Below are 15019 nucleotides of genomic sequence, written 5' to 3'. Positions count from 1 at the left end.
ACAAGAGCTTAGATATTTGGCATGATATATCATCTAGTTGACTTGTACCAATATTGTTCAATCTTTGGCCCTGGGGTCAAAAAATGCCCCCCCCCCCCCATTTTAAGACATTGACCACTACTAAAAAACTTCAGATGCTAAATGGAATTAACTGTGCATACATAGTTGTTGAGTTATTCCAACTTAAAAAAAATCAGATGAGCCACAATGGTCTTCTCGTGTTCTTAGAGTTTTGCAAATAATATGCCCTTAAAGCTCAGTGATTTCTCTTTATGTGAAGCTTATTTCACAGATATGAGAGCTAGTGGTATGATCAGCCACTGTAGTCACTTGATTGTTGATGATGGAAGCAGCAGAAATTAGTTTGAATGAAGCTTGAAATTCTTGTGAACTGTCATAAATATTGCCAGCCTCTACCACCAATCATACACTACTCTAGTGTCTTAAATGTTGTAGCATGTGACCTTCATTTCAGGAGATTACACCAGAGCGTAAAGCACCAACACCAGAGCCTTCCAAGGAGCGTTCACCGACCCCTGATCGACCTAACACCCCGGACACCGAATCGCCACGGTCCTCCGTTTCCCCAAAGAAAGCCCCAGCCCCTGCTCCACCAGGGAGCCGAGAGGGGATACCATCCTCCAAAGAGGGTACGCCATCCCCGCGGGAACAGACCCCTGAGGTTAAAGACAAGGATAGTGCTTTGCCTACAGAGGAGGTTAAAGAAAATAAAGAGGCAAAACCTGCTGAAAAAGATACCAGTCCAGAGAAAGACAAACTTTCTGATGAGGAAGAGACAACTCCTGTTGAAGATAAGGAAGAGAAAGATCGAGTTATGCCTGAGCCAAAGAAATTGGAAGATGAGGTGTCCACTAAGGGTAAAGTATCCTTTGGTACAGAGGAAGATGTCTCTATAGAAACCATTGCTCCTCCCCCTGGTTTCGTTGAGGAGGACAAGTTGTCAGATGAAGGATTTGGACCTAGCGCTGACGAGAAGTCAGATACTTCAAGTCATGTGAGTGCTGTTGTTTGTAGGTTTAGCTTACCAATTAGTTTGTAGAATACGTTACAACATTATATATATATTTAGATGCATAGATTAAGCACTTGTCAATCAAACTCTAGATTTTCTTTCTTTAAAATATTTTGCAGTTAATGTAGACATTTTGCAATTGCTTTTCCTGTTCTAATCATATTAAGCTTTTAGCAAAAGTATACTAACAGGGATATACTGGTTGCAATTTAACAATATACTATTAGCACCGTTGTACTCTTAAAAAGCAAGCAAAGCTAAAATAAAAGTTGCAATCATTTTAGAGTACTTTCAAAAATTGCTAAATTATCTTTTTTAGAAATAGTTTTTTTTTCATGTTTTAGATGTGTGCTCTGTTTTGTAGCTGTAAATCTGTTTTGTTTGCTAGCTTATCAGGTAAGGTTCTCTTTTACTTGACAGAATGAAAGTCCCTCAAAGGTGACAGAAGTACAGATTGACATTACCCCAATGGCCAGTGACATCGTCGATGACATCATTGATGAAGTTCTCAAGAGCACTTCAACAGAACCTTCTGTACCAGCTACAGTGTTAGCTACTATTGACTCAGTAATAGAGGAACAAATGCAAGAAGAGAGTGATGAGCCGAAAGAAGGTGATGTTGAAAATGAAACTGGAAATAATGAAGGTAAGGGAGAAGGTGACATTGCTAAGGAAACAAAAGAAAAGGAGAAACTGCCTACAAAAAAAAGTAGTGTGTCGGAGCTTATAAGCAATATGGAGAAACTGAAGGAGGAGAAGGAATTAGCTGAGTCAGAAAAGGGGAGTGCGAGTCCGAGGCGTAGTAGTAGTAGTGGGAGTCCACAAACTCCACGAAGCGGAACGCAGAGCCCCAAGGAGGGCAGCCTTAGTCCAAGGAATCGGAAGCAGGTATCTATAGAGGAAAGGGATGAAAATGTTAAAGACCCTGAGGAGGCAACCGTCTCTGTGACAAGTGTGGTGAAAAAGTCAGACAGTTTTACGTCGACATCAACTAAGAGCTCTGAAAATGATAAGGAAAGTCCTAATCTTTCAAATAAGAGTTTTGACAGAGAGAGCGATAGTGAGAAACGTGAAATAGAGATTCAGTCTGTGAAAGTGAAAATAGATGAAGACGAAGAGCCTATTGCTTCATCAAATATTGATGATGTTATAACAATAAATGGACAGCCAGTCCCAGTAGCAAATACAATAGTTCTCAATGGCCATGTTAGTAAAATTAAGGACACTCCAAGAGGTGTAGACAATGATATAAAGGCCAAAAGGCGATCAGACTCACCCCAAGTTGACAGCAGAGGTAGCAGCCAAGCGCGTGATTCTGTGCCACAAACTGATCTTGATACTTTCGAAACCAAAATCACCAACAATTTTGAACCACTCGATGTCTCCAATCCCGATGATGATTCGTCAGATCAGAGATCGGATACAGGAAGTGTAAACACGATGGATAGTCTTGATCGTGAAGAACGTGAATCACCGAGACAGCGACAGAAACCGGCGCATATCAGGCCACGCACTGAAAAGGTTGGTAAGGTATGCTGTATGCTTCCGTCCACTCCAGGATCATGTTGAAATTTATGTCAAAGGCAAATCTAATGCAATCAGTGTAATTGAATAGACAATTAGGCAAATCACATGCAATCGGTCTCATCAAAAATAGACAATTAGGCATTTCTCATGCAATCAGTCTACGCCAGAATAGACACATTTAGGCAAATCTCATAAATATATGATCTTGTTCATTAAATATCATGCGAAGGGTCTTGTCCAATTGACACAATAAGAGAAATTAAAGTATGTTTGCTTAACTTGTCAGTTTCATATTCATCTGTCAATTAAAATTCAGTTTTCCTTTGTTTCTGATATCCTGAGTGGACCGTAGCTGTTAGTGTTCACAAAACTATTTGAGTCAACCCCTCCTATGAAGCATTCACATTGTTAGATTCTAGATGTTTGCCATAAATCATCAATTTTAGCTTGTTTGTTTCTAACAAGGAAAAAGCTCATGTTATTGGCATTGCCTCGGCTTTGTTGTTGAAACTTTAACCATGGCCATAACTCAAAACGTTTTGAAGATTTTTGATTGAAACTTTGTACACATGTTTCCAGAGGCAATTTGCACATTAACAGCAAGACCTCTAACTCTTGCTTTCACAATTATTGAGTTATGCCCCTTTAGGACTTAAAAACAACATTGGCATTGGGCCTTTGGTCTGCAACACTTCCTGTCAATTGAGATCTGTTAAAAGATTTTGAGTATCTCCTCTAAAAAAGGGGTGAAGGCGAAAGTTAGGAATGACTCAAAGGTTTTGTGAATACAAGATTAGAGTAGCTTTAGACATCCCTATCTATGGCCAAGGTTGCGGGTGCAATGCAATTATAAATCAAAATAGATTAAAATTAAAGTATCTCTGATTCTTTTAGTAGGTATATGTACCGGTATATCTGTTGTCTAGAATTAAGCATTAGAAGTATTAGTATTTTTATGAAATTAACTATTTTTCTGCACTAAGGGTTAACTAAACAATTTTAATGAAGAAAATGATGGTCTCATATAATTTCAGTTATGAATTCTGTCTCTCCGCTTTCTGTCCACTTTTGAAACATTTTGAAATAACTACCCATAGTTGTTTTTCTATTTTCCATTGTCTAATGTTGTGAAAACTGAATGTGACAACCATAGGGGGAGACATCTGTTTTTGATTACAAAAAAACCCTGTCTAGTTTCATAAAATAGTCTTTCACATTAATTCTCATTTAATTACACCATACTTGTAATGTAAAGGCATTTTTTCTTTGCACCATTTTTAATTGTACACAAAATATAACTTAGATTTTTGAATAGCTGACTCACTTCCTAGCAGTTTGAAAAGAAAGGGGGGGATCAGAATTTATGCCTAATTGTAATGTTTTGTTAAGTATTAAAAATCCTTCAGTATTGGTTTTTGTGTGTGTGCACTCAATATACCATACAGGGTTATCAAAAACTTTAAAAACAAATATTACTTTTTCAGATTAAGCATTATTTCCTAAACCTCTACTGAAAAGATATTTAATTTTAGTGAAACAACAGTCATTGTATGTAAAACTTATAACAGTAAACACATGCTCTAGCACATTTATTTTGAAGAAAAAGCATAACAACTGTAAACCACACAATTTTATAATTTGATTAACAAATTTACTTCATATTCCTATTCAACAATAGGCAATACTGCACTTAACTATTTAGTGAAATATACATGGTCATTTAAGGAAAAATATTAACCTAACTGTACAATATATTCCAATGGAACAAAAGCCAGGATGGCACGCTGACAAAGGTTAATACGTGCATGCCAGATGGGCAAATCGTGACAGTGAACCCTGAGAATTGTAGTGGGTTGAGAGGAATGCATGCTTCAAATTTTGATTTTAGAACCTATATTTCAGTCAAACAAAAGCCAATACCGTACGCTGACAAAGGTTCGTACGTACATGCGGGATGGGCAAATGGTGACAGAGCGGACGCAGAGAATTATAGCGGCGGGAGAGGAAAATAGTCTTATAAATGAACACCTTTCAAGGTAAGACGAAATGAGGTCTTAGTGATATTTGGATGGATAGGAAGGCAGGGAGGAAGAGGATTGTTGTTTTGGGATTAAGTGTTTGCAGACTTAAATTTACATTATTTGCAATGATGCCTGGTTCACTAATTTTGCAGTTGAAATGTTTATGCTGTCTACTCAAAATAATTTTTGGAAGAACTCGCTTTTTCTTGTATACTGACTAATATTTGTTGCACATACTTTTAGACCAGTATTCCATAAATCAGTGTGCACATAATGCAGGCTTGATCCCCATCCGCAGTATTCGATCAAGCTATAAAACACATTGTCGCTATGATTCTGTGAACATGTCTTCGCTCTTAGCTTCGTCTGCAATCACATATTACAATTATGAGTAATTAACAATTATTCTAAAATGATTCATGTTTTCTGACCATTGTAGATTAGTTCTACCTGGTATATCATTATCATTGTTAGATGTTCATATATGTCTGTCATAAGCTATAGTATGCAGTTTAATCCTATCAAACACATCATAAGCCATTAATATCAGCATATTATATCAACCATAATAGTTGTTGTTACATAATAATAGTCAAACAAATCTTTAAGAAACAAGCTTTTTCGGTATGCAGATATTCATCCATGCATCCCTCAGACAGACAAAAAAAATTACGGTTTCTATTTTCAAAAATCATGAAAATAATAGTGGGTATGCAGTACAGATAGGGAGCATGGAGTACAGAAACGGAGTCCTAGAATACAGGTCTAAATTACTATTATAATTGGAAAAAAATATTGGACTGTGTTAGTGGGTTACTTCCCATCCAGCATAAGATGCATAACTCTGTGAACTCTTAAAATAGGGAATCATTGTATTAATTCCCTTGGTTTAGTTTGTTGAAGTATTTATCATGAAATATAGGGGCTGTTTCATAGGCTTGAAGATCTTCAACTGTGTAGTTCTACTGTACAAAGTCTCTCTGGAGTACAAAATTGATCCTAAGATTCTTTATGGGGAAGCTCTAACAGATCAATTATTTAAAAATGAAATGTGGACTTGATTTTCCAATTCCAATTATGCAAATTCCTGCCGAATTCCCAAGAAGTAGAATTAAACAATTATGTTCTCAATTTATTACATGAATGGGCGGATTGTTAAGAACTTTGTTAAAGTTAACAACATGATTAATGACATCATTGTTAACTTTGAGAAGTGAATTATTTGATAATTTGCTCACATATTTAAATATGAACAACTAAATAACAACTGAAACACTTGTCTCAAATCTTGATAGACATCCAACAGATAATAAGTGCATCCATTAAACTTCAAGAGCAGTAGCAACTTTAAAATTAACAGCTATGATGCTAACAACATTTTTTAACTTTAACAAAAATTTGAACAATTGGCCCATTGAGTTATAAATCCTCAGGAGAAGAAGAGTAATGAGTAATTTTTGCCATTCGGATGATGATTTTGTGTCAGAAAAGTTATATATCTTATGATGATGTTCCTTGTTTTGAGTGTTATATAGCCATTACAAATTTTCTTGTATTAGACAAGTGTACTTACTACTATTACATGATTTGACGTCATTTCACCCTACAAATGTAGCAACCAAACATTAAACTGAGAAATAAATAAAATGAAGGTGTGCCTTTAATACCAAATTTTATGATTCTTGATTTTATGGAAAGTTATAAAGTGAGCCCTTCCTCAAGTTGTTTCAAAAATGTTTCTATCAAAAGGCAACTCTTATAATATTCTACATATAATTAGTATGATGCTAAATCGGATAACCACTGCCTGTGATAACTACCCATGTTGTCTATCAAAAGAATATATAGTCGAAACCTGTTGGCTTGATATCCCAGGGTCCAGCCAAAATGATTCGAGCCTCGGGAATATCGAGTCAAGCGGGAATGCTTACAAAGGGTAAAACAAAATCGGTCCTTCATATCCAGTTCGAGCCAACGAGGAAATCGAACCAAGTGAGTTAGAGCCAATGGGTTTTGACTGTACATTATTCAAGTCCATGTCAATTTGTTTGTCCAGGTTTAACATGTGACCAATAAATCTCCCCATTGATTTAACAGTTATGAATATTCATATCACGGTGGTACGGCGTCATATCAATTGTTCCTGAACAAGGCTCTGTCTTCTTGTTATGCTGGTCTTTGACCAATATTTCCACATATTTGCATGTTGCTGATCTTTTATTGGGAAATTTATGCCCGAACAATTGGAGGAATAGAATGGCATGTAATTTTACAGCAACTCGGGAATAAGAAATGATTTATTGAGACTTGCATGCTGTGCTGAGTCATTTCCTGATAAAAAATATCATGGTTGACAGCTACGGTCAAGCAAGAAATTTTACTGATTGTGAAATGTTGGAGAATTTTCCTTTCCTTATCCCCATCCTTAAAAAGATATCGGTATTTGTTTGCAGTATGGTTGTTTTCAGTCTGTGGGTAGGTTGGCAAATTATCACCTTGGCCAAAGGATGACAAGACATAACCCCAAATGCTTCCAAAAAGGGGTAAAAATAATTGAGTCAGGAATTTTGATGAGTCAGTCTGGATGTAAAACAAGTATTTCTGTAAGGATTGCCTTATATGATTTGCTAGGAAATGTTTTTGCTTTAGCCTTCTTCAATATTGCGAGACTCCCACAGGAAGCAGGAAATCGTTTGGAACCGGTTTAGCCATGGTGTTTGGTGTTTGATGAATGATCGCTTGATCATAGATGACAAATCAGAATGGCGCTGACTCTGTAATTAAGATTCCATATGAAAACAGCTTGGCCATTCTACAGAGATCAATATGCTGTTTAATGCATTTCTGTCCAGTTTTAGGAACAGACCAGAAAACATGGAGAATTTTTTCTTTGAATTCATTCCTTTTTTGAATGGAGAGGTTTTTTTTCTGACCATTTACTTTTGTTTTTATTTGACTAAGGAATTATGTTTTGACATTTGCAAATTCACATAAACATATTTAGAAGAATATGTCCAGTTATATAGAGAGGCATATAATTATATAGTATATTTTTTTTCTTTTTTTTGGTCCAAATCTCAATCCTCGACCGCCTGCCTTTAGCCCCCACACCTTGGCTTTTGCTGGTCATCACAGTGTCTGGTTGTACTTCGGAAAGTCACTTGACAGTTGGGATACTACCAGGTTGCCGACTAGGTTTCCCTAGCACAGAATGGGTCTGGTTCCCCTTGTAGAAGATTCAAGCTCTTCTCCAGAAGTTTATTACCTTGTAGGTACTCCCCTGGTTCAGCAGCTATTCCCAGGGTATTTTTGTCATTTGCCTGTTTGACAAGGTGACAATCGTCGTAGTACTTCAGATCGCCATACTGTTGGTATTTTCGCCCTTCAGAAGTGTCCCACTTTTCTATCCATAGCTGTTCTGGCTGTGTCACAAGTCAGCAGTAAGTTGTTTTTTTGGCTACTGCCCAGGCAGTTTCCGAGTTGAGAGGCAGCTTTTACTATAGGTGGGAAATATCAGATGGGATTTCAGAAAATTGCGAGGTCAGACATATATATTCTTCATACTTAAAAGCTGGGAATTGCTTCAGTGAATAATGGGGTCTGCAGACAATTGAGTCTATTTAGAAGGGAGGGTGGCAGATAAAATTTTGAATGAATTTCACAGTGGTGTGGTGTTTATGAATCATACAACAGCATCACTTATTAATGCTCAGCCAATGGAATGCCTGGCTATCATCCTGTAGGTAGCTTTAAATTTGATAGCAGACATCAAAAAGACATTTTTCTGACAGACACACTGCTGGACATAAATTGAAGTTCCTATTTTCATAAATGAACACTTTTAAACTAAAGAACAGTTATGACAAAGTTCAGATAAATCTGAGGAGTTTTTCTATTGTAAATTGTGCAACACCTTTGAAGTAAACAGGAAGTGTCACTTTCTCTGCTTTTCCCTCTTTTACACTCCCCCCACCCCCATCTACAAACACCCACTCCCAACCTTTATTTCTTATGTCTAGAAATCTCTTAATTAAGTTCTTATATTAAATTTTGTACTTCCCAGAATAGGGAGAGCAGAGTTGGCCTTGTGTACTGTCTATGATTCAATGTTTACTTTACAGTTTAGGTGCAGTTCCGCTGTTTAGTCTGACTTCATTTTCATTGTTGTTGAGAGGAAATTGAATTAAAGACCTAATTAGCTTTGGAAATTGAATGTTTTTTTTCCCCAATGAAGTCGAATATTCTTTTAGATAATGCATCTTAAAGAATCTAATTATTTTCATTTGTGAATAAACATGCTATTTATTAAAGATTGTGTAGACGCTTTTCACTGATAACTTCGATCATGCACTTTCAAGATTACTCAGTTGTACGATATGAACCTTGAATCAGTACGATAAATACCTAGTTTGTTTCATAAAAGAATTTATTTTGATATAAGTTTTTGTGTTCTTGTTTGTCCAGGGTGATCACATGACTAGCAAATGTTTCCATTGGTTGAACAGTTTTGAATGCAGTCAAAACTCGCTATGTTGAACTCTGTTATCTTGATGTTTCGGTTATGTCAAACTTTTTTCGAATATTTTGTGTTTAGTTAGACATGTTTTGTAATTTGGTTATATTGAATGTTCGTTATCTCAAAGTATTTCTCATAGTCCTGAGGGGTTCGACACAGGGAGTTTTGACTGTATTTATATCAGGGTGGTTTATGTCAGTTGTCATAGGTGGATTTATTAATGCTCATTGATTCCAATTGTAGTGGGTTTTTTCCTAGATTTAAAGAAATGGTGGCAGGGCCCTTTAATAGGGGAAATACAGCATTGGTTAGGCAAAAATGGGGAAAATACTAACATGATTTATATTATGTTCAATTCGTTTTTAAATCTTTTATTCAACAAACCTATAGGCATATTAATGAATGGCACTATATTGCTACATTTGCTGTTCAGAGGTCAATACTCTTGAAAAGTAATAGTGTTAAAAATAATAATTGTTTTAGGGGATTTTTTACCAGTGTAGGGGAAAAATATATACTTTTTCAGAAGGGGAATGGGGCCAAATTTCAGCCCCAAGAAGGGCCGAAAAACCCCACTGAATTTACCTTAGTGAAAATCAAGTGCTTCCATATTATTCTGTTTCATATTATTCTGTTTATCTTACAAAATGTTTGTGTCTAGAAATTATTTCATTTCTCCCAAAAATATTTGCGATTTATTTCATTCATATTGTATTTTATGAGACATTTACATATTGAATAATTTCGATATATCGCTATGAATGCGGGAGATGGCTACATAGACAATTGTCTAGCTTTGCGCCATGAGCTTACAAAATAATATCACGTTGCATTCAATGTGCAAACAAGGCTTATTTCTGTGAATAACATTGTCGGTGGTGCAATTTTATGACATACTGGAATGAGATGTAATTTTTTTACATCGATTCTCTGACATTAGGAAAAAAACAATCTGAATCCTCTGTAAAGAATCCTTGGAAATTTTGAAATTCCATGTACGGTTTTAGAATGCGAAGGAGACATCACATTGTCTAGTTTTCCTACTGATTATGTTTAAAGGGACTAGACACCAGACAATAGCATTTTTCCAATTTGATGTTTACTGAATTTGTCTACCATGTAATGCCAGTAAATTAAAAAAAAATATCGTTGGTATATGTATCTGTACTATTCCTGTGACTTTCACATGCTAAATGTATACACACTATATATTAACCATTGTTCGCTTTTTTTAGACGGGTAAACTCAGCTTACACGGCGATGTATTATCGACCTCGTAGTAGTTCGTATTTATAATTCTAGGCTTGTTTTGAGGAAGTACTGTATTTGCTGATTTTGGGACCATCTCAGGGGTTAAGTCCCTTTAATACTGGAAATGTTTCTTTGTGAAACTGTCTAAGATCACACTCATTAAAATGGATAAGCTAACCATACTAACCTTCAGACTTCATAAAAACTGAAGGAATTAAGTTCAGAAAATGTAGGGTATGATTCTACTTAAGTTATATTTGCATATTTTCCTGAGGAAGGCCTACAAACTGAATATGGTTGTATTTCTGGTAGCAAAGGGATGGTAGTGAGGATAGTTTTATTTGTGCGTAAAACAATACTTTCATATAGGCCTCGAAAATAAATAACAAATGTGTATTTTGGATTTCGGGCTATATATGCGAGGTTGGTCAATTGGTCAGTTGGTCAGTTTGGTGATTGTTACAAACAAGTTGTGGCTTCAATGATCTGTTCTACTGTTTTCAATGGATTCTTCTGAAACTTGGTACACATGATAACCATGCCTAGTTCCTGACGTGTGACCATGGCGAATGGTCTTCAAGTAATGTGCCTTTCAAATTTATTTTTACATTTGGGCTATATAGGAGATTATATGGCAAACTTCCTATACATTTTTTTTCGAATGACTGTTTGTCTGACATTTGTTATATTATACGATCATTATTGTTAAATTCTCTGCCTGAAACAATAATGATATTTTGTGTCAAATTGGCATGCAGCGGTACTCATCAATAGCATATTATTTGAACTAATTATAAAGTGGGCCAGTACTCTTAAAACTTCTTAATGATGCACTCTTACTCCCAAATAAGATTTACAACAATTAATACCATTGTTGTAATATTCAAACAAGGATGAATAAAAGTCGAAAACAATTGTTCTTATGAAGGATACCGAATTTAATTCGAAAAATGTGCATAAATCACAGTATTTCTACCTTATGAGACTATAGTAAATCACAGTAAATCTTTTAGCATTCACCAATCATTAAATTAGCATTCACCAATCATTAAATATTTTTGCGTTTACAGCTATTAAATGCACGGTTACAATCTTGTTATATTAGTAACTAATGATTTTCCATAAATTAATTATTTAGTAAGTAGTTAAAGTTTTATCAGTCAAAATTTATGTTTGTTATACATGTGTATGTTTTGATTTTGAATAAGAGTGTCACTCTAAGTCATTTCCTAACTTAAGCCTTTTTCCATAGTTTAGTATCTCACTGGTCATACTGAATAATAACATAATAATATCTGAAATACTGAAGTTCATTGTCCTTGTTGAAAATATATGCATTTATGTTAAAAACACTTAGGCTTTTCTTCTTAATGAAGAATGAAATTTAAGGAAAGCAACTTCAGTTAGGAATTGTTGTTTTATAATAACCACCCTTGTTCATTTCCTTTGTTAATAAATGAAATTGTATGCAAGCAAACTTCTTTCAAACAATAGCATACTTAATATAAGTATTATTATCTTAATTATATTCTGATGACCTTAAGCAAAAGTTGCTGTCACAGGACTTTTATAAAGGGAAGTATAGAAGAATATAACTTCCTAAAGCGCCTGTCGCACTCTACTGATTTAACTCACCCGGACCGAACTGGAGTACAAAATTAAAACCGGAAAGAAAATCGGTGGAGCTCTGTCGAGAAAGCACTTGAAAAATCACAACTTGCCGTAGCATTGTACCGATGTATAAGAGCCGATGTGCTGCCAAAATACCACTTTTCTGTCACCGATGTTATACTGAGGAGCAGTAACTGTTGTTCTACCGATGTGTCACTGCTGACAGAAACTATAGTGGAGTGTTACCTTTTGCGCTGCCGTTGTACTTTCGATGTAAGGTATAAGTACAGTAGTAGTATGGTATCAGATTGCTAAGAATGCATCGTTAGTACTTTGGCAGGAATACAGTATCACATCTGTATCAGTATGATACAAATTGGGGCCACTGGAGAGCCGCTGATCCAATCAGGGGCACTAACGACATAAACAAAGCCATACCGGAGTTAAAAAATTAATAATGACTGCAGTCAGTGCTGCTTCTTTTGGAGATGTGCTGACGATGTACTACCATTATTAACAGTGTGATACCTTTACGCTGTCATACTTAAGTACCAATTCCTGAAAATCACCAAATTAGTCTTTTGATAAGCTCTGGTGAGTCAAATCAATTAGGTGTGACTGGTCCTTAAGGATGGGCTTAATCTGCATAAATTGAGTCCTTAATTGGCAGTAGAAGAAAACTTCGTAAGTGGAAGGCTTGAAAGTTTGAAAAATTAATTTTATGTCAATAGAATTTTGATAGCCACATATGTTATATTTTTTTAATTTCATTTATTTGTCCAAATCCAATTTGTTAAAGTTGGCATGGTTTAGTCGCAAACCATTTGAACTAAAATTCTCACAAAATAGTTTATTTAAATGACTTAATCATGACATTATACAATTAAGAGAAAAACTTTCAAAATGTATGACAATGAAGTTCATACTTCCAGCTTCAAATTTTTAATGGAAGCCCTGCATGTATCCGAAGCTTTTATTTTATATAGATGACAGCCATTTGCAGAATGCTATCGATTCGCATCTGCCGATATATTCACGATATTCCCGGGCCCATTGCCAGTCTACGCTTTTCCTCTCTGACTAGAGTCCATTGACAATGCCTCAGTTTTTAGATGTGCCATATAAGTCAGAAATTGCAGACTGAAACATTTTCCTGCAAGTTCCTGGAAATATCGAAATCCCCTGGAATTAAGCACTGCTCGCAAGACTGTAGCAACTGCTTTAGTTTATGGAATAAATTTACTATGCTCTTGCATAAAACTCAGAAAGTCAAAGCGTGAAAGTGGAAGGGTTCTAAATGACATTGAATAGTCAAATAGATAGCACCTTCTCCCTGTTACTCCTGAAATTGCAGACAAGAATAAGTGGTTGTAGTTCATAATTCTCCATGTCAGCCTCAATTAGTGCCGGGCATTGATCTAGTGTACCACAGTCAGGACATATTATATCCCAGTAGTATGGTATAATAGGCAAATGATATAATTGGTATGCATATGATTTCTTGCCAACTATTGTGAGCCTGATGTATCTTGTATGCTACACAGTGTGTGATGAACTAGGCATTATTCTTGCAAGTTCTAGAAAAATACCTTGTGTATTTTGTATTTTGTGATCGTGAATACTGAAATAAGTTGGAGTTATGGGACTTGTAATATTAGTTTTACGTAATGCCGATTAAACAGAAGTATTTAAATTATAATGGGACCTGAATGTGGCATGGTGTTTTCATTTAAGAATACGCTGACCTGTTTCTCTTTGTTAATGTTATATAATTGTACAACTTGCAATATGCGTTTTATGTAATGAAGATCAAACGTAAGAATCGCTATAAACTGTGGAACGTTGTTTTTTAGTTAGACGCTGTTGAATCTGTTACCTTCTTTTTAGAGATTGTTTGAAGTTAGTAAATAGTCCATATGCAAGGTGGTTTTAGTTAGAAAAATCTAACAATTTGTAAGCTTTTCTTTCAGATTGTTGTATTTATTTTTTCAGTAAAATAGTTTGCATGTGGTGTTTATGCATTATGTTTTTGCAGCCTGCGCATTTTCTCCTGGGATGTTTATTGCTGGCGAATAATGGTTCACATTATTGAACAGTCGGAAATTATGGGATTTTAAGAGCCCCATCAAGATGCATTCCATTCTGATAGTTTTAAGAAGTTGCAGCCTGAAAGGTTTATGGCTGTGGGTTAATATGATAATCTATTGGGAGGCTTTTAAGAGGTGATTGCATATTTGATTTATATAAATAACTGTTCTACATCAGCTAAAATTTTGGTCAAGAATTAATAAATGTGTCAACATTTGAATTCTCAAATATTATTTCATAAGTAACAGAACACATGATCATAACTCTCCGTGAGTTAAGTCCCCTTTTAGACAGCATTGGTCTTAGAAACTGTAAATCATCAACATTTTTCAATGACAGCACACATGTGTAGCAAAGCTCATGACTCTGTCTTCAGTAATGAGTAGCAAAGCTCATGACTCTGTCTTCAGTAATGTGTAGCAAAGCTCATGACTGTCTTCAGTAATGTGTAGCAAAGCTCATGACTGTCTTCAGTAATGTGTAGCAAAGCTCATGACTCTGTCTTCAGTAATGTGTAGCAAAGCTCATGACTGTCTTCAGTAATGTGTAGCAAAGCTCATGACTGTCTTCAGTAATGTGTAGCAAAGCTCATGACTCTGTCTTCAGTAATGTGTAGCAAAGCTCATGACTCTGTCTTCAGTAATGTGTAGCAAAGCTCATGACTCTGTCTTCAGTAATGTGTAGCAAAGCTCATGACTCTGTCCTAAGTAATGTGTAGCAAAGCTCATGACTCTGGCCTTAGTAATGTGTGTAGCAAAGCTCATGACTCTGTCTTCAGTAATGTGTAGCATAGCTTATGACTCTGTCTTCAGTAATGTGTAGCAAAGCTCATGACTCTGTCTTCAGTAATGTGTAGCAAAGCTCATGATTCTGTCTTCAGTAATGTGTAGCAAAGCTCATGACTCTGGCCTTAGTAATGTGTGTAGCAAAGCTCATGACTCTGTCTTCAGTAATGTGTAGCAAAGCTCATGA

At 35.7% G+C, this 15019-nt stretch overlaps 1 protein-coding gene across 2 annotated transcripts in view; it reads left to right on the top strand.

The window, feature by feature from the left end:
• LOC128211505 (serine/threonine-protein kinase 10-like) overlaps positions 1-15019 on the top strand; it is a 62916-nt gene that overhangs the window by 13893 nt on the left and 34004 nt on the right. The window contains exons 9-11 of one of the 2 annotated variants that reach the window (XM_052916370.1): positions 476-1015; positions 1454-2554; positions 4463-4596. In XM_052916370.1, the coding sequence (XP_052772330.1) occupies positions 476-1015; positions 1454-2554; positions 4463-4596 (1775 nt within the window). The remainder of the gene's footprint in view (positions 1-475; positions 1016-1453; positions 2555-4462; positions 4597-15019) is intronic. The other variant, XM_052916371.1, reaches the window with a different exon arrangement.

This window comes from Mya arenaria, chromosome 12 (genome assembly GCF_026914265.1).
Source record: "Mya arenaria isolate MELC-2E11 chromosome 12, ASM2691426v1".
NCBI classification, from domain to species: Eukaryota; Metazoa; Mollusca; class Bivalvia; order Myida; family Myidae; genus Mya; species Mya arenaria.
Note: the sequence above shows the minus strand (reverse complement) of the source record. Positions and strands in the feature narration are given on the sequence as shown.